Source organism: Protopterus annectens, chromosome 7.part0 (genome assembly GCF_019279795.1).
Source record: "Protopterus annectens isolate FY-2018-M chromosome 7.part0, PAN1.0, whole genome shotgun sequence".
Taxonomy (NCBI): Eukaryota; Metazoa; Chordata; order Ceratodontiformes; family Protopteridae; genus Protopterus; species Protopterus annectens.
The window spans coordinates 784,051,700-784,071,587 of NC_056739.1; the positions used below are offsets into that span (position 1 = coordinate 784,051,700).

General features: G+C 42.9%; 1 protein-coding gene across 1 annotated transcript in view; it reads left to right on the forward strand.

Moving 5' to 3' along the window:
- GIGYF1 (GRB10 interacting GYF protein 1) overlaps positions 1-19,888 on the forward strand; it is a gene marked incomplete in the record, with an annotated part of 2,892,461 nt that overhangs the window by 1,629,406 nt on the left and 1,243,167 nt on the right. The window contains 1 exon segment of the mRNA XM_044077309.1: positions 1,406-1,491. Coding sequence (XP_043933244.1) covers positions 1,406-1,491 — 86 coding nt within the window.

The window sequence follows — 19,888 nt, forward strand, 5'->3', positions numbered from 1 at the left end:
GGCTAGTTCCTTTATACCCCTGTCACACTGACGTCAGGGAAGAAGCGACGACAACCGACGCCGGACCTAGACTTTGGAATTCGGCCGACCGAGGACCCGCCTGACGGCAGGAGAACCCATCTGTTATGACTGCAGCTGTATTAGCACTCGAACATCTACATTTATGGTAGGTACAAAACTGTACTTTCTCTTGTAACCCCATAATAACTTTGTGTGATTACCTTGATTGTGCATGTTAAACAGTATGATTGACAGTGTGTTGATCTGCTAAACAAAATTAAACTGTGTCTGATGAAAAGATGATTTGTTGTGTTGAATAAACATTTTAGAGTTGAAGCAGTGATGTACATTTTGAATCTACATAACACTTAAATAGACCATAACTGGCATTGTGATCTGGTATTTGATGTAATAAAGTAATGGTTTGTTAAAAAAAAAAAAAAAAAAAAAAAGTTTATTAGGTGAACTTGCTGTTAGCTGTGTCTTCAAGATCGTACCCTTGATTTAACTGCTGACTCTAAGTAGTGAATTGTATATATAACCCAAGATAGATTTCAAATTTGGACAAATTTATGTGTGATTCCTTGTGTTTTTTTTTTCCTATGGGTGACTGGCTAAAATTACAAATAAAGCACATAGCATGATTTTGAGGTGTTAAAATAGGTCAGGAAACAGAGTGAAAAAAAAGTTTTGTTTTATTTTTAGTTCTAGGGTGGAGTTTTCTTTTAAGTAGTCCGTACTGGTTTTCCCTTACTTGTCCATTTATAGTTAGTATGTGTGCAGCCTTATTAGGTAGTTGTCACGCCTGATGGTGAGTTACATTAAGATGCCAGTAAAACTGAAAAAGTAGTACAGAAACAAATGTTAAAAATTCCAAGTGTGAGTTTCATTCTGATACCCTCACTGAACTGTTGCGATTGCTATTTATTGTATTTTGAAATAAGCTTATGCAGAGTCAACATTAGCCATTCTCTTGACACACTTTTGCTAATGAGGTGTGTTAAGATGTCTGGAAAACTGAAAATGCTTATAGCACACACAAAAAAGAAAAAAAAACTTTGCATTGTGGAGGGTATGATGTCAACTTCCTAAATTGTTATGCAATTAGTTCACGTAATAAAAATTGAACTGTAAAATATAACTATAAAATTTGTGCTCCAAAATAATCAAATAGAAAATTTCTTCTTGGTTTGTTTTTGACCCAGTATAGGTTGCATACTGGGTTTTTCTGAGACTTTGAGGGATACTACAGATTTCTCTCACAGCACAAAAACATACTTAAAGCATTTCATTGTGGCCCCATTGTTTAAACATCTTCATTGTGTGTTTTTCCATGCTTAAGCATAATCTCTGTTAGCTGTTAAAAAGCTATAGGGTTATAACGTGCATACATTTTCTCTTCTAGGCAGTGAAGCCAATTGTTTGTGGGATTTACCAATTAATTCTTCAACTCAGGGTCCAGTTTTGGAACAGCTTCAGCTGCAACACAAAGTAAGTCCTTAGAAGTGCAGTTTTTTGGCATAAGGCTTATGGAATAAAGCTGTATTTTAGTATCGCAAGTTACCATTTCACAGTACCTTCCTTGGAGTTTGTCCAGCCAAGTTGCTGTTGCTTTTCAGTAAAACCTAATCTGATAATCTCATCTAAAGACTTCTTGCAAATGTTTTTATAACTTAATCAAAGGTTTCTGACCTCTGAGCTGATTTAATTAAAAACGAATGATGACGTAAGGGGCGTGTTGGGGTTGCCCCCATTAAATTCAAAATCAGCAAACACCAGTGTGATGAGTTCAGTTAACCTGATAAAAAGTATTTTAGAAAAAGAAGTTAGTCAGATGACCCATGCTTACCTTTCTTCTCTGTAGAAAGTAAGTCAAAGCACTGCATTGTCTTGTTTCTTGGGCCTACATCTGTAAATATGGTCAGAGAAGAATGTGCTGTGCAGGAATTGTTTTTGATGCATTTTTATCTTTAATTGGTGTCATTGCAGTGTGAATTGAAAGGTGGTTGTCATCTGTGGAAGTCCTGAATATTAGAGATGTTAAGTCCACTTTTGGTTTTCTTCTGCTTCACTTCCACTTTTACATAGAAAATAACTAGGTCATATTCAGAGGCATAGAAGTCCTCATTAACTTGAGTGGATTCCCTAATAAGTTTGAGAAACTGGGTACCCCTGAGTGTCAGACTTTTGGGATTTCATAATCTGGTTGAAACCACCACATTTAGTTAAATGCGGTTAACTTTTCACTAATTTGGTATTAGCAAGTCAGACCATAGAATTGGTGAAAGTGATGGAAGTGGGTAATGCTTTGTATGTAGGTAGTATGCAGTTTATGCTGCTATGTCCACAGGTAGAGTAACTAGACTAATGCTGACCAGTGCTGCTGCCAGTAAACAACTCTTAAACAGTATCTGAAGTTTGTTCTGCCAGGCTGAACTCCCCTCCTCCCATGCTAAAACTGTATGATGTGAAGTTGTTCAGTCTTGCCGTTCATTCATCACTGATGGTTCGGAGCCGATCCTCTGCTCCGACACGGCCGACTAGCAGGCTCAAAGTTCTCCAGTAGCTCGAGACCCCTCCCTTTATCCCATAATGCACTGCTGGAATTACCTCAGATCTAGTTTGCTGCGGCACGGATTTCTTGGTTTCCAGCTTGGCACGAGACTTTATTGGGAGTTTTTCAACTTTCAGCAAGTTATATTTTCACTTTTTTTATATACTTTGTTCTGTTCATAGTAGCAGATATACTAGTTAGTAAATAGTACTTTTTTCTGTTTTTTTACCCCTTTCCTCAGTATTCTGTCTTGCCTTCGGCCTTTTGGCCTTAGGATTAGTAATTAGTCAGTGATCCCCTTTGGGACTGTCGTTTTGGATCTCTTATTTACTGTTTGTAGTTATTAGTTGTTAGTGCCCCTTTTTGGGCTGTGTGCATGTTTGTGTGAGTTACTTAGTTTAAAACGGCTCTTAGTTAATTAGTGTGCTTGAGTTGTGTAATGTCTGAAGATAAGGACAAGCATCCGAAGTCTGGGTTTAAAAAGTGCCCAGACTGCGGAGAGAAAATGTCAGTCACAGATGCCCATGTGCAGTGTGTTTACTGATTGGGTGAGGTACATCTGCAAGAGTCTTGCAGCATATGTCATTCCTTTTCCACAAGAGTGTTAGCTGAAAGGAAGAGGAAATTGATTGATAGGGGTATCATTAAGCACCCCTTTTCTGAGGCATTGTCTGACCAGGATGGAGCCAGTAAATTGTCCAAATCTTCTAAGTCTTCCACTGATTCTAGCTCCAAGAAAGGAAAGCGGTCAGAAATTGTGATGACTTCGGCTCCACTGCTCTCGAAGCTGACAGTCTGCTCTTTTCAGAATCGGGACACGGCCTTGGAACCGGTTACCGTAAAACCTCCTTCCATGTTGCTCCATTCGGCTCCATCTGTCCACGCTTCCAGGTCCTCTGTCAGCTTATCTGATCTGGATATGGACCGGCTGGTTCAGAAACTCTTGAAGGCAGCAGGCCTAGTTAAATTGTTGTTGGCTCCGATACAACTGTCGGAGCCGAAGACCACTACCCTTGATTTGTCTGCTCCTCCTCCGAGCCATATCGGACCTTCGGAGCCGAAGGAGGCTGACCTGATGATCGTGAATCCCTTGGAGCCGACACCTGCTCCAGTGTCATTGGCTCCATCTGCTTAGACGTTCTCAGTGCCGACCGGGGACTCTAGGAGCAGACACTCTCCGGTCGGGTCCGGGGAGGATAGCCACACTGACTTGGTGCCGACTCTTCCTCTCGGGGCCTCGGCTCGGGTGAGCTCAGCTCCTACCTCGGGCTCGGAGCCCATGGCTTCGGTGTGGGAGGATATCATGGCTCCATCAGAGTCATCAACGACTCCTCATCGGAGCCAAGGTCCTTTCGATGCCGTGAGGCGAGTGTTGTCTCCCAAGACTTCCTCATCTCAAGGTCTGGCCTTTCTTCCCCTAAAGTGCCTGTGTCTGTTTCTGTTTCCTCTGGTCCTCCCAAGCGTAGAGACCCAGAGCCTCAGGTAGCCCCACAGGGCACTCCCTGCTCTTCTGAGATCTCTCCAGAAGTTCCCCTGAAGAGGTTCCCAGGAAGAGATTATGCAAGAGGAGGCATTTGGACCCCCCCCCCCTCAGGAGTCTTATCACATCGGACACCGACCTGGATGAATCAGAAGGGTCCCCCAGATCCCCCTCTGAGGACATCTCCTTTGCGGATATTCTTGAAATCCTTAGGCAGAGGGGTGATTGGCAGTTCAAGAGTCCTTCTGAGGATGTGTCGGTTCTCCTGAAGGCGTTTGGGTCTCAACCTTCCACCTCTTGGGTATCTCCACCCTACGATGAGCTTATGGATCTGGTCTCTCGTAGGGCGTGGGAGTCTCTAGAATCTATGGGACCTGTTCCTCGGAGGCCCCTGTGGATAAGTCCTTTTTTGCCAAGGGAGTCTCTGTTGATGCCATGGTGGTGGCGGCAGCCAGCAAAAAGGAAACATCTGAGACTTGCTCATCTATCCGTCCTCCTAATAGAGAATCTAGGATCATGGATAGATATGGGAAACGCATGTTCAGTTCAGCGACTTTCTCAGTCAGATCACTGAACTACTTGACACATTTTACCAGACTGCAGAGAGATCTCCTTAAGGAGTTGGGAGATGCTCTTCTGGGTGCTGTAGTTTCGAGTGAGTCTGATAAGATTGTCACTCAGCTCTCTACCCTCAATTCGGTAGTCAACTCGTCCATGCATCTCGTGTCATATGCAGCTGATGGTTCGAGCAGAGCAGCATGTACAGGAATCGCTCTCCATAGGCATGCGTGGATGCAACTCTGTTCCTTCGCGGAACCCTTCAAGTCTTCCTTTAATAATACCCCATTTGACAGCTCATCCTTGTTTGGGCCAAAGGTGAAGGAGACTTTAACCAGGTGTGAGCAAGAAGGAAAGACCTTCTGCCGTCGGAGTCCGTTTTTCCACCCCCACTCGACCCTTTCCCAAAGGTTAGAGGGGAGGAAAGATGTGGTTCCGGAAAGCCCAAGGAGCCTTTTAAGACACACGTGCCAGAGGAGGGGGTTTCAATGAAAGACGCCGCCCTCGCGGCAGAGGGGGACCGCAACACCAGGGTGACAAGAGATCACTTCTCTGGTCAATCCTACCAGCGCTCCTGAAGGGAGGCCCGCTTGTCCTACTCTGGAGGCAGTCGGGGGTTGCTTATCTTTGTACCCCAAAGCCTGGCTAAATATAACAAATGACAGTTGGGTACGAAGTATCATTTCTAGAGGGTATTTCATACCATTCTCCACCCAGCCTCTTCCCGCCAAAAAAATCCCAGATGTTCCACCCAGTCACATGGAAAAAGCAGCAATAGAGGTACACCGATTGCTAGAAAGAGTCATCCAGCCAGTCCCAGCAGACCAGACAGGATTCAGAACTTACTCAAGGTTCTTTTTGGTTCCAAAGAAAACGGAACTGGAAACCCATTTTGGATCTCAGCAGACTCAACCAATTTGTGAGAAAAGAGAAGTTCCGAATGGTCACGCTACAGTCCATACTACCCTTGTTGGAGAAGGACAATTGGATGTGCTCAATCGATCTCAAGGATGCGTACTACCATATAAAGATGGCCAGACCATCCAGAGATCACCTGCGTTTCCAGCTGGGAGCCAATCATTATCAATTCCGAGCTCTGCCCTTTGGTCTCACTACAGCACCCAGTGTGTTCTCCAAGTGCATGGCAGTAGTCACGGCTCACCTGAGGCGTCTAGGATTCCAGGTGTTTCCGTATCTAGATGATTGACTCCTTACCTCCACCACCAGGCATCAACTTCTTCAAGCGAGAGAGGCTACTCTGACACTCTGTGATCAGCTAGTCATTACAGTCAACTTCGAAAAGTTTGCCTTGTTGCCATCGCAGCATATTGTGTTTATAGGGACAGAACTAGACACGTCAACCACTACTCTTTGCCTTCCGCCAGAAAGAATCTGTCTTCTTCGCCAACACATCATGTCCCTAATATCAAAGAGCAGAGTACCAGCAGCAAAGGTATTGAAAGTTCTAGGATTGATGGCGGCAGCTATTCTATCAATCCCCTCAGCAAGGATGCATATGAAAATTCTTCAATGGCTTCTATTCACGCAATGGTCTTACCAAGAACTTCCAGTGAGTCACATGATCCTGATAAATTCCTGCAAGAAGGATCTTCAGTGGTGGTTGACGTCTCCATGTCACAATAGGACATCCTTTCATGCTTCCCCTTCCAGTTGCCACTGTGACCACAGACGTTTCCCTGATAGGGTGGGGGGGGGGGGCTATTTCAGGAAAGACTGCCCAAGGCACATGGACAGATCAAGAATTACATCTGCATATCAATGTCCTGGAGATGAGAGCAGTACTTCTAGCATTGCAATATTTTCAGGACTCTTCCTCTAGGGACAGTTGCAATACAGACAGACATGTCAGTGGTCTGGTATCTGAACAAACAAGGCGGGACCAAGTCTTATCCCCTTTGCTGAGAAGCCCTCAGAGTATGGCATTGGGCACTGTCATCCCAGTGCTTTCTGTTGGCAACGCACATCCCAGGCAAATCCAACGTAATAGCGGACAGACTGAGCAGAGCTATCTTGTTGCCCCACGAATGGTCCCTCAAACAAGAGATTGCGGACAGGATCTTCCGCAAATGGGGCCAGCCTTCCTGCGACCTCTTCACCAGTCACATCAACAACAAATGCAGAAGCTATTTTGCCCTAATTCCCACGCCAGGTTACTCCCCGAGGGATGCTGTTGTCCACGATTGGCCCCCAGGTCTCCTCTATGCATTACCACCAAATTCCCCTGATATCCAAATTCTTACAGAAAGCAAATTCGCTGGGACGGACAGTCATCCTCATAGCCCCTCATTGGCCTCGGCAGATTTGGTTCCCGTTTCTTTATCATATTCTGGGAGAGCCATGGATCATGGGCCCAGTTCCGGACTTGTTCACACATTCAGGGGATCTTCACCCGTTATTGCAGACAGTGAAGCTAACCACTTGGCTGCTCCAGTTCCCCGCATAGCCAGGCTCTATAATCTTTCCCATGAAACTAGTCAGATTTTGTTGGTTTCCCACAAACCTTCCACCAGAAAATTGTATCATAGTAAGTGGAAGAGATTTTCCATTTGGCCTTCTTCCCACAACATTGACCGTTATCAAGTGCTATTGCCTTCTGTCTTGCAATTCTTGACAGAAATCTTCAACAAAGGAGCAGCGGACAGCTATGGTACGAGTACAATTAGCTGCTATATCTAATTTCCAGCTAGGAATTGATCGTTTGAATATTATGGCTCACCAATTGTCTAAGGCTTTTCTAAAAGGTTCCTTTCACGCAAGACCTCCAGTGAAGACACCTTATTCTCCCTGGAATTTGAATTTTATGTTATCTCGTATCATTCTTCCTCCTTTTGAGCCTGCATCATCTTGTGAACTAAAATTCTTGTCATGGAAAACTATCTTATTAGTAGCCATCACTTCAGCCCATAGAGCGTCAGAGCTCCAAGCCCTTTCCATCAAGCCCCCTTACATGGTCTTCCATACTGACAGAGTATCTCTCAGAACTAATCCATCCTTTCTGCCCAAAGTATATTCTGAAGTTAACATTAATCAAGTCATTGAGTTGCCCGATGTTCTTCATCTCACATTGCTGCAGTCCTTACACTTGGGTAGTCCGCTGTCCTCGGTCGGCCCGAATATCAAAGTATAAGGCTGACGTCGGTCAAGGCGCATTAGTCTGACATCAGGACGTCAGGGTACAAATGCGCATGACCGACGTCATATCCTCAGTCTTTTTTGCCGCATGGTCTGATGCAGAAGCAGCGTTGCAAGTGCCGTTCGGCGTTCTGAAATTTTTCGAATTCGGAGTTTCAGACCGCGTCAAAGTTGGCTAAGTACCCCGTTGGGGAATATTTTAGTTTTTTCTTGCCTCAGTGGTTTACCGGATGTCAGAAAAAGTGAATAACTGTATTTCTTGTGGGAAACAGATACCGCATAGAGATTATCATACTTTGTGTATTCCTTGTTTAGGGCCTGAGCACGACGTTGTTGGGTGTCGCTTTTGTGCTAGATTCAATAAGCGCACTATTAAGAGAAGGTTAGATTGTGCCAGGTTAGTCTTCGGGAAGCGGTGCAATTATAATATGCCGTCGGATGATCCGGCGTCCGCTTCTTCGAAGAAGCGCAAGGATAAGGCAGCTAAGCCCGGGCTAGACGAGTCGTCCGTACAGGACGCCGGTTCTTTAGAGGTGTCGGTGGAGCCGGTGGTTCCACCGGAGGTTTCTCTGGAGTCCCAGGGGGAGACCTTGTTATTGCAGGATGTGGCCTCTCAGGAGGCAGGTCAGGCTGAAGGGGCTTCTCAGGTTACTGTACTCCCCTCCCTTCCTAGGGTGGTTAGGCCTTCTCCTTCTGTTTCCAAGGCTTCTCCCAGAGGCAGGCCAGGTTTAGCTTCAGTTGGTGTCACTCCTAGTTTTTCAGGATCTGTGCCCAAGAAGCATATGCTTAAAATGGCAGAAGATTTGATTACCTTGATTAGAGGTTCCTTGCCCCCTCCTGATAAGAGGCCTAGGGTGGAACCTGAGTTGGGGAGTTTTGAGCAGGCTTCAGATGTTTCAGAGTCTTCGGCTGAAGACTTGCAGGAGTATTCTCCTTATTCTGATTCTGATGTGGATGATTCTACTCCTTCTGCTTCTCCTCCTGAGGATTTTTCTTTTTCAGAGACTCTTCATTCCATGAGGGAGCATTTTAAGTGGGAAGGTCAGGACTTCTCTGATTCCAGGAAAAGGCTTAGGGAATTTTTGTTTTTACCCCAGCATAGGCCTTTGGCTATACCTCCTGTTCTGGATGTTGTGGAGGATGTGTTTGCAGAGGCTTCTCTTAATCCTGATTCTTTGCCTCCTGCTCCTGTTAAGCCGGATAGGTATTATAGGGTGCTGGAAGCTCATAAGTATCTTTTTAAGAGTCCTAGGGCGGACCCAGAAACTGTTAGTCAGGGGCCTAAGGGTGTTAAGGCTTCTGTTGTTAAAAATCCGGTTCCTCCAGATAAAGAGGCCAGGGCTTTGGATAGATGGGGAAAGAAAGTCTATACTTCTTCCACCCTAGCTATGAGGGCTCTGAATTGCCAGTTTCACATGTTGAAATACCAAAACTATCTACTGTCTCAATTGAAGTCTAAGGTAGATGCTCTGGCGGAAGGTATTGAGTGTAAAGAGTTACAAGATTTGGTACATGTCTCTGAACAAGTGGGTAAGCATTCTTTGCAATGTGGTTTTGATGCTGTACAGGCCTCGTCTAGGGTGGCTGCCACTGGGTCAGTTCTTCGCAGGCACGCCTGGCTGAGGGATCAGAATTTATCTGACCATGTTAAGACAAGGATTTTAGATGCTCCTTTACAATCTGATGTGTTATTTGGTTCACCTGTTGAGGCAGTCTTAAAGAAAATGGAAGACAAGGCTAAGTCTATGCAGACTGTTAAAGATTTTTTGCAGGTTCAGCCTCCGAAGTTTAGCAGAAATTGGCCTACCAAGGGGTGGACGTATCCTTCTTATGATTCCCAGTCTAGGGGTAGGTCTAGACGTGGTAGGGGCAGAGCTCAGGGCTCTTTCAGGCCTAGAACAGGGAGTTCACCTGCACAGTCTTCGGGTGAGGGCAGGGGTCAGTCCTTTCGTAAACAGACCCAATGGCCTACCTTTTCAGCTGCCAGAGCCTTCTCGTCTGGCAGCACCTTTGGGAGGAAGGTTGGCACTTTTCAAGGAAAATTGGAGTTTAGTTACCCAAGACAGATGGGTATTGGATATCATACACCAAGGTTACAGGTTTTATTTCCATACCTTGCCTCCTTTCAAAGGCATGCCAGACGTTCCTCCTCAGCAAAGAATAGAGGCTCACAAACAGATTTCTCTGCTGCTCCAAATAGGAGCCATACAACCGGTCCCTCTGTCAGAAGTGGGCCTAGGATTTTATTCTCGCCTGTTCCTAGTACCAAAGAAGGGGAACACGTGGAGACCAATTTTGGATTTATCTAAAATGTTGACGTTACAACAGCTTTTACCTCTGCTGGGCAAAGATCACTGGATGGTGACTCTGGATCTCAAGGAGGCTTACCTTCATGTTCCTATCAGGCTAAGTTGCAGGAAGTATCTACGTTTTCGGGCTGGGACTTCTCATTATCAGTTCTCTGCATTGCCCTTTGGCTTATCTACTGCGCCCAGAGTGTTCACGAAGGTTCTGGCTCCAGTGATAGCTTTCTTCAGGCTAAGAGGAATACAGATCTATCCTTATTTGGACGATTGCCTGATTCTGGCTCAAGGAAAGGACGAACTTCTTCATCATCTACACTATGTGATAGCAGTGCTAAGATGCCTGGGGTATTCTGTGAGCGAAATAAAGTCCAGTCTAGTACCCTCTCAGGACATGTGCTTTCTGGGTGTGAGACTGAATACAGCATCCCAGATGGCCTTTTTGACCCCGGACAAACAAAAGAATCTTTCTCTTTACTTCCATCAATTGTCTCATCAGTCCAGGCTGACTGCAAGGACAGTCCTTCAAGCCTTGGGGTTCATGGCATCTTGTATTCTGGTGCTTCCCAATGCCCAACTGCATATGAGGAAGCTACAATGGTATCTCAAAAATGTATGGACACAGCACTGCCAAAATATGGACACTGTCATTCAGATAATACCTTGCATTCAAAAGGAATTTTTGTGGTGGGCTCAGGAATGTCACCTAAACAAGGGACTCTCTGTGACCCGGCCAGAGGCGAGTCAGATTCTAACGACAGATGCCTCAGACAAAGCTTGGGGAGCTCATCTAAATGGAAAGTGGATACAAGACACGTGGCCTGCCAGACTTCTACATCTACATATCAACCTGAAGGAGATGTTAGCAGTCCAATTTGCATTAATAGCTTTCAAGGATTTACTTCTTCCAGGGCAGGTGTTGATTCTAACAGACAACACAACTGTCATGTGGTACATCAACAAGCAAGGGGGAACACATTCTTATCCTCTGTGCAGACAAGCAATGATTTTGTGGGAGACTGCTCTCAGTTTACAGCTAAATCTTCAGGCAAGGTTTATGCCCGGAGCACAGAACTCCTTAGCAGATTTGTTGAGCAGACAAATTATGGATCCCCACGAGTGGAAATTGGATCCTCATGTATTTCAGAAATTGACAGTGTCATGGGGAACTCCAGACATAGATCTGTTCGCTTCTCCACTAAACTACCAGCTGCCAAAGTTTTGCACAAAAAGTTTTCATCCCACAGCTTGGAAAGTGGATGCTCTTTCATTCAATTGGAGCAATCTTCATGTGTATGCCTTTCCGCCTCTGCCTCTCCTCCCAAAGGTACTTCTGAAGGTCAGACAGGACAAGCCAAAGATGATTTTAATAGCTCCAGATTGGCCTCGACAGCATTGGTACCCACTACTGAGAAGCCTGGTACGGGAGCCTCCATGGCCTTTACCTTCGATTCCACACCTGCTGACTCAGGAGAACAGTCATTTACTCAATGTCAAACTTCACTCTCTTCACCTGACAGCCTGGCATATTCTGTTTTAAACCCTGGAGGGTTTCAGCTTCCACAGCCAGTTTTGAATGTTATTTTGGAAGCCAGAAGGCCTAGTACAAGGAAAGTGTACACAGATAAATGGAAGAGATTTTTATTTTGGAGTGCAGCAAAAGCATTTGATGTTTCTAAGCCTAATTTGAGTGTGGCTCTTCAATATCTTACTGAGTTACTGGACAAAGGTTTGTCCTTCTCTTCTATTAAGATTCATGCTGCAGCAATTTCTGCTCACTATGATTGTGACCCACCATTGTTTTCTCATCCTTTGTTTAAGCAATTCCTTAGAGGGGCAAAGAATATAAGACCCCCACGGAGAGCTCCTACTCCTGCTTGGGATCTCAATTTTGTGTTGGAGAAACTCACTCTACAACCTTTTGAGCATGCAGCTACTGCTGAGTTGAAATATTTATCATGGAAGACTGCTTTTTTGTTAGCCATTACCTCTGCGAGAAGGGTTTCTGAATTACAGGCCCTTATGGCAGTTGAGCCTTTCTTAATTTTTCATAAGGATAGGGTATCTTTGCGTACTAATCCTTCCTTTATGCCTAAAGTGGTTTCTAGTGTGTCTTTAAACCAAACTATTCATTTGCCTACCTTTTATGCAAACCCCCAAAATAAAGGGGAAAAGATTTTGCACACTTTGGATATACACAGGCAGTTGCGGTATTATTTGAGCAGAACTAAAGGGTTCAGGCAGTCTCAGCAGTTATTTGTTTCTTTTGCTTTGAGTTCTCAGGGCAAGCCTGTGTCTAAACAAACTATTTCTAAGTGGATTGGGTTTTGTATTGCTTTCTGTTATTCCCATCATGGCAAGGAGGTTCCAGCTGGGATTAGGCCGCATTCCACTAGGGCTACTGCCACTTCAACAGCTTTTTTAAGGGGGGTGGCAACTAAGGATATTTTGGAGGCAGCTACTTGGAGTTCTGTGCATACTTTCTCTAAACATTATCACCTTCCACTTTACTCTAAATCTAGGGCTGGTTTTGCCACTGCTATTTTACAGGGCATTTTGGCAGCTCCTGCTTCTTTATAAGTTGTGCCATCCTCCCTTACCTCTGCTTTGGGATTCTACCCAAGTGTAAGGACTGCAGCAATGTGAGATGAAGAACATAGTACAGTTTTGTACCTACCATAAATGTAGATGTTCGAAGATCCACATTGCTGCAGTCCAATTTACCCTCCCTCCTTCCCCTCTGTACTTAGAGGCGGTTGTGGGGGTTGGGTTGTAAATATTGTGTATTTTGTATATATTGTGCATATTATTAGTACTAGGGTGGTTGTTTGTTGGTTTGTTGTCTTTGGGTTTTGACCTTTCTTGTTAGGGTCTTCTGACATCTGGGGCAAGAAAAGACTGAGGATATGACGTCGGTCATGCGCATTTGTACCCTGACGTCCTGATGTCAGACTAATGCGCCTTGACCGACGTCAGCCTTATACTTTGATATTCGGGCCGACCGAGGACAGCGGACTACCCAAGTGTAAGGACTGCAGCAATGTGGATCTTCGAACATCTACATTTATGGTAGGTACAAAACTGTACTTTTTCTTCCCTAATCATACCAGCAAATTGGAATATATGTTGCATAAACTTGATGTTCATAGACAACTTAGATTTTATTTGGACAGAACCAAAGACATTAGGAAATCAGATCAGCTCTTTGCGTCCTTTTTTTGAGACCAGGAAAGGTAAACCAGTTGCTAAAACAGCCCTAAGTGGCTGTCTGATTCCATCACCTATACATATACTTGTCATAAAATGCCCTTATCTAGTAAGGTAAAGGCTCATTCAACCAGAGCAGTTTCTACCTAGTCAGCCTTTCAAGTCAAATTGCCTTTGGATAACGTCTGTGCAGCAGCCACCTGGTCTAAACGTCACACTTTTATAACTCATTACAAAGTGGATAAGTTTAAACCAAAAACAAACGGCAACCTCGGAAAGACCAATAAGCGTGCAAATTCACTGAATACTTCCAAGCGGAACGCATTTATTAATAAAAATACAAACTGGATGTAGAATACAAACTAGATGTTAAGCGCTTTCACTCATAAAACAGAGCTTCATCAGAACATCCTTCATTAATAAAAAACATTGTTTAAATACAAAAATTGGCGCCAAAACTATACACTACCCTTCCTTCCTTAAAGAAATACAACAACATTTCATGACTTCATCATATTTCACTACATAAATATTGTGCATACAACAGCCTGGCGCCAATTTTTGTATTTAAACAATGTTTTTTATTAATGAAGGATGTTCTGATGAAGCTCTGTTTTATGAGTGAAAGCGCTTAACATCTAGTTTGTATTCTACATCCAGTTTGTATTTTTATTAATAAATGCGTTCTGCTTGGAAGTATTCAGTGAATTTGCACGCTTATTGGTCTTTTCCGAGGTTGCCGTTTGTTTTTGGTTTAAGTTTGATACTTTACGTGCACTTTTTGGATAAAGTGGATAAGGCCTCCAGGGACAGGGCTTCATTTGGTTCTGCGGTTCTGAAGAGTGTACTGCCGTGAGCCACCCAAGATCAGGGTGCTAGGGATGCTACCCATCAGTGATGAATGAATGGCGAGATTGAACAACTTCACATAAAGAAGTTGTGTACTCACCATAACTTTCCATGTGAGTTGTTCCATCTCGTCTTCATTCTCAAGCCCCTCCCTTCCTTCCCCCTCCTGGCTGACAGTTGACCTGGAGGCTGTCTTCATCCTGGTTTTTCAATGTGTATTCATTCCTAGGTAGAATAATTATTGTACTATTATATGGTACGCAGCAAACAAGAACTGAGGTAATACCAGCAGTGCATTATGGGATAAGGGGTGGGGTCTCGAGCTACTGAAGAACTTTGAGCTTGCTAGTCGGCCGTGTGGGTCCAAACCCATCAGTGATGAATGAAGGCAAGATGGAACAACTCACATGGAGCGTTATGGTGAGTACATAACTTCTTTTTTCTTTTTAATAACATTCTGTAACAGCATGCCATTTTTAGAGCTTGTCATAATCTGAAATAAAATTTGTACCATTACTGAAACATTTTTTAAAAATCCAAAATGCATATTACAAACTTGAGGGTGCTGTACCTCACGTTGGACAACTGGTGGTGTGTTGATCTTTGTAGATCATCACCTAAAAGACCGAAGAAAAGTTGACTCTAGACTAAATTTTTCTTATACTGGTTAGTGTCAGTAATTTTGAGTATAATATATTAATTTGCATAAACTGTTTTTAGAGCATAAGGATTTGTTGTCTATAGTCTCCATGATGTAAAAAAAAATATATATTTCTTAAAAAAGATTTTATTTACATAGACACCAAGTGGCTAAACTACTGAGCATCAAGTAAATATGCTCAAATATAGCCGGTGTTAAATTTGACAAGAAGTGTCAATATCTTGGGTGTCAGATGTAGGCTAGGATCTTTCTTCCCCACACAAATGGTTATACCTTTATAGGTAATACAAGTGACGGTACTGGTATGTTTAGACTATGAGTAAATTCAGTGTCATTCATATGTAAAATATTTTTCTTGGACTGTACAGTGTTGACTTGGTGCTGCAGTAAATTACATACCAAGTAAAACAAATTTGGATACTGTTTTCAGTGGCTTGAGCAAGTCTTTTCAGGATACTGTCAGTGAGAGTAAACATTGCATTAATAAACCTATACCAGTGAGGCAAAAATTATAAAGGCAAATTAAATAAAATGCTGAATCACAAAAGCTCCTACTTAGTAATCTAGCAAAAGATAAGCACAGATTTGAAAAGAAAGCTACTTATCTTTCAAAAACAGTTTTAGTCATGTAAAGAATAACTTTACAGAAGCTATATACTTATCTTACTACATCTTCCATATCTAACTGAATGTGCCTTGTTTTCATATTTTGAAAACTCTAATTAGGTATTCTTTGATTACATCAGAAAGTTGAGGCAAACGTTGCAACTGCATTATATAGTCATTAAAGAATTAATTGTTCACTCTGCCACATGCTGTAACAAATATGCTTCCAGAAAATGTTTTATGCAGCCTTCACGGAAAGCAAAGAAATATGTAAGAAATGTTGAAGATGCAAGGGGAGATGTCCCTTGTATCAATGTGGGCCTAAATGTAGATGCAAGGGGAGAGATGCGCCTTGTATCACTTTGGGCATAATTATAGAGGCAAGAGGAGATGTTCCTTGTATAACTACAGGTATAACTGTAAAGACAAGCGCAGATGTCTGTTGTATCACTATGGGTATAATTGCTACTTTATTAAAATTAAGCACTTAGATTCCACAGGACCAGATAAACATATCTGGCAGTTTGAGTTAAGAAAAATCTGATTAAAACTTTGTCAGTTATGTGAATTGAAATGTTGCCATGTGGAACTTGCCCCTACCAACAATGGTAGACTGTAATAGGGCATAAATTTAGAGTTATTAGGCTGTGTAGTGTTGTACGTAAAATAATTTAGTCTCATAATGGAATGTGGGGATCTGTAATGACTCGAAAATGGTTTGGTGTGGAATCCTGTGGTTTAAGGGGTAATCTTTGCTTTTTGACTTGAGTGGTATTTTCTTTGAAGAGGTGTTTGATCAAGGGCTGATACTGCTTGTCCTAACCTTCCTGTACATCATTCAGACTGTTCTGCTTGAGAGTATTTGACAAATTGAAAGCCGTAAATGTCCATTCAGACGTAGAGCTTGTTTAACACTGATTTAAATAGTGAGATAAAACATCAAGGTAGTGGGTTACCTTTTTGTCCAAGCAGGGTTAACAGTATTACTCCACACTGCTTTGTAGCAGGGTCTCTTCTGTCTGGAAGATTCTTTTCAGACAGAATGTTAAATGCAGTTAAGTTAGCAGACTGGATAGGCTTATTGTCTCCTCCTGCTGTCAAGTAACTCTAACATAATGACATAAAAGTGAAAAATGAGTTGTGAATTGCAAAATGTGCTGATGATTGTAAACTTGGTGACATAATTACCTAATAAAATGTGAAATGGTTAACAGTAGCACATGCATAGTACACAAATAATGACCCCCACCTTAATTGTCAGACAGTTTAGCATTGTGAGACATGGTAAAAAGAACATAAGTTATGACTGCAAAAGAAATGGTCAGATTGTTAAAGTCTCACTTTTAAATACAAAGGGATAGTGGTCAACAACAGTTTAAACTTTGACTAGTATGTATTTACCAAAATTAAGATAAATATTCTGTAGCTTATCTTGATTTCTAAAGGGTGTGTGTAGTCACTCCAGGAAGAATCATTTTTCCAATTTACAATTAAACTCAGAAGTCACATGTTGAAAAATTAATGAAAAATAATGAAAAGACCCAAAACTGTCCACTCGAGTAGTTAACTTTTAATAATGGTAATATAAACACTTTCTTTCTCAGTGAGACTTAACACAAACTTCAGACTACTGTGTATACTTCCAGTCCATGAAGTCTTAGATGTGTTTTCAGATGCATCATTGCAGCCTGATTCCTTTGCCCTACCTCCAGAAAGTCTGATAGCTTCTATAGGCTGCTTAAGGTCTCACAAGCATCTTTATAAGAACTGGTAGCGGATTCTGCTTTGGCATCTGTGCAGTCTTCCAAGGGGTCATTGGCATACTTCTACGAACTCCTTGGCAGTAATAGGGAGAGTAGACTCGTTGACTGATTTGGCAAACAAAAAAATACACGTCAGCCCTCCTGGGCAGGAGAGCTCTGAAGTGTCATTTTCATATGCTCAGATATCTTGATTATGTTGTGGAGATTTTCTCCTTGGGCTTCCACTGAAATTGGGCCTTTGACTCAGTCGGACTTGCCCTTGTTATCAAATGACGAATAAATAAACAAGGCAGAGAGGATATAGGATGAGAGTCTCCAGAGAGAGAGAGATCCCTGCAGTTGTGCAAAATAGGGCCTCCATGTGTAGAGGTACTAACTAAAATTTGGCTGTTCTGCATTGGATCCATTATGCAGGGCAGCTACCAATGGGTCTGTGATGGAGACTTACCTTGATTCAGTATCCCTGCAGCCTGTGGTAGTCTATTCCTGTGGCAACCTTTCACAAGGTTTTACATAAGAATTTGCTGGAGGAAATTACAAATTCAGTAGTCTTTTGGTATCATGGTTCTTGACTCTTCACAGGATTTCCAGTGCTTTTAAAGTTCTTCTGGTTGCACAGTGTGTACCTTGGTGGTGGGTGGAGGAAATTGTCAAAGGGGGATATACAGTTTGAAGTGTTAAGTCTCAGAAGAGGCCAGTTAACACACACACGTTGTGGAGATGAGCATTTCTTGTTTCCTTCCAAGCTTTGTATGACTCCCTACCTTAGGGCATAATATCCCTTCTACACTAACATGGAAAGTCTGACTAGGGTAGAGCCTATTTTCAGTGGAGGCCTGGGGAGACGTGCTCTTGGAATGTGGGAGGAGACTAGAGTACCCAGTGGAAACCCTTGCAAACACAGGGAGGATGTGCAAACTCCCCAGAGAAGGCATCCCAGCCGAGAATCAAACCAGAGAACCTCTTGCTGTGAGGAGACAATGTTATCCACTGCACCATTGAGGCACTCGGACATGGCAGTGGTTTGTTAGCAGACAAAGGAAACACACGCATACCTCTCTCCTTTGTCAAGTAGCACTCAGAATTTGCAAATGAGCTGTGTTGATGACCCTTTTCTCTTATTGCATTTAACATTCCTTGGGAAAGCAGTCACCTGGCAATCTCTCTGTTTTTGCCTTCAGATACCTCGTGTAGTTCCTCCTTGCGTCAGTAGTGCAACAATTGTCTGTTACTGGAGGGGAGGCTTCAGTGCAGTCTGTTGGCATCTCCTTGCAGTGCCAACTGAATTTGCTTCTTTTTCATGATCACTCCTCTCTTGAAATTTGTCAGGGATGCTACCATTTTTGGATGGCCTTGGGTCTACTTTATTTTACAATGTGCATAATTTTCTCTTAATTTCAAGGTTCATTCAGAAAGCCAAATAGCACTTGTCTAAAACCAAATTCATAGCTTCATTTTGGCCTTGATAAGCCTGGTTCCCTTGCTCAAGCCTCCTCTACCAGGAGAGCCTCTCTGATTTCAGCTGTCCTGCCTCATCCCTTCAGCAAGCCCCACTTAACTGCATTTAACCACAAACATTCAACAGTTCCACTACTGTCCAGAAATCTGCCCTGCTTTTCACCTTTACTCAAACAACCAGTACTAGGAAAAGTTATAAACATAAAGGGAAGAGGATATTTTTTCTGTGTGGTCCATTTTACTCTTCTTCCATTTAATCAACTTCTACAGCAGAGTTGACAGAGACGCCCTACTGTGGATAACTTTTCTTAGCAGTCACTTAAGAATTTCAGACTCACAGGCTTTGTCTGCCCATCTTTCTTTACTTTGGTGTTCCACAAGGAATGGGGTCTGTTTGCATGCATATACTTTTTTCTTTCCTAAGGTAGTCCCTGAATCTAGCCTCAGTCAGTTTGTGTTCCTGTGTTATTTTTTTCTCTAATTATTGTTGGCATTGCAGGAATGTTAACACTCTTCTTATTTTGTGGACAGCATGAAATGCATCAGGAAGACTTGGTTGTTCCCATCTTTCTCTAAACTTGATTGCTAAATGTCTAAGGTTATTGTAGCCAAATAGGGGCAAGATCTGATGATGTCAATTTTCATTTTGTCCTCAACTGATAGGTTCAGATCCAATCCTTCGGATCCGACTCTGCCAATGTTCTTCGTGTTTCACTGTTGCAGTCATTACATTTGGGTTATCTGCTTGCAGTAGCCCTCAGTCGGCCTGATTAACAAAATCTTGGGTCCTGCGTCGGTTGCTGTTCCTTCTTCCATGATGTCAGGTCGTCAGGGGTATAAAACATGCAGCCGACACCATTACATCAGTTTTTCTTGCCCCAGATGTCAGGTGCCCCCCTAATGGGAAGCAATTAAATCTATAAATACAAGGATATACCTCCAACAAAAAAGCAAATGCACCAAAAAGTTTTTGAGCATAGTAAGGGAAAGTAGGGGTATTGCCAAAAAGAAAGGGGGCTGGAGGGAGGGTAACCAGGACTGCAACAGTGAATACACTCTAACATCTACATTTATGGTAAGTGTACACAACTGTACTATGTTCTTCAAGTTTCAATGTTGCAGTCATTACATTTGGGTAGATTCCCAAAGCTAAGGTTGGGAGGAGGAATTTAAATAGAATTATGACCAGCTATAAGGCCCTGCAAGACTGCAGTGGCAAAGCCAGCTCTGGATTTAGAGAAAATTGGCAAATGATGATGCTTTGTGAAAGTATGTCCAGAACTCCAGGTAGCAGCT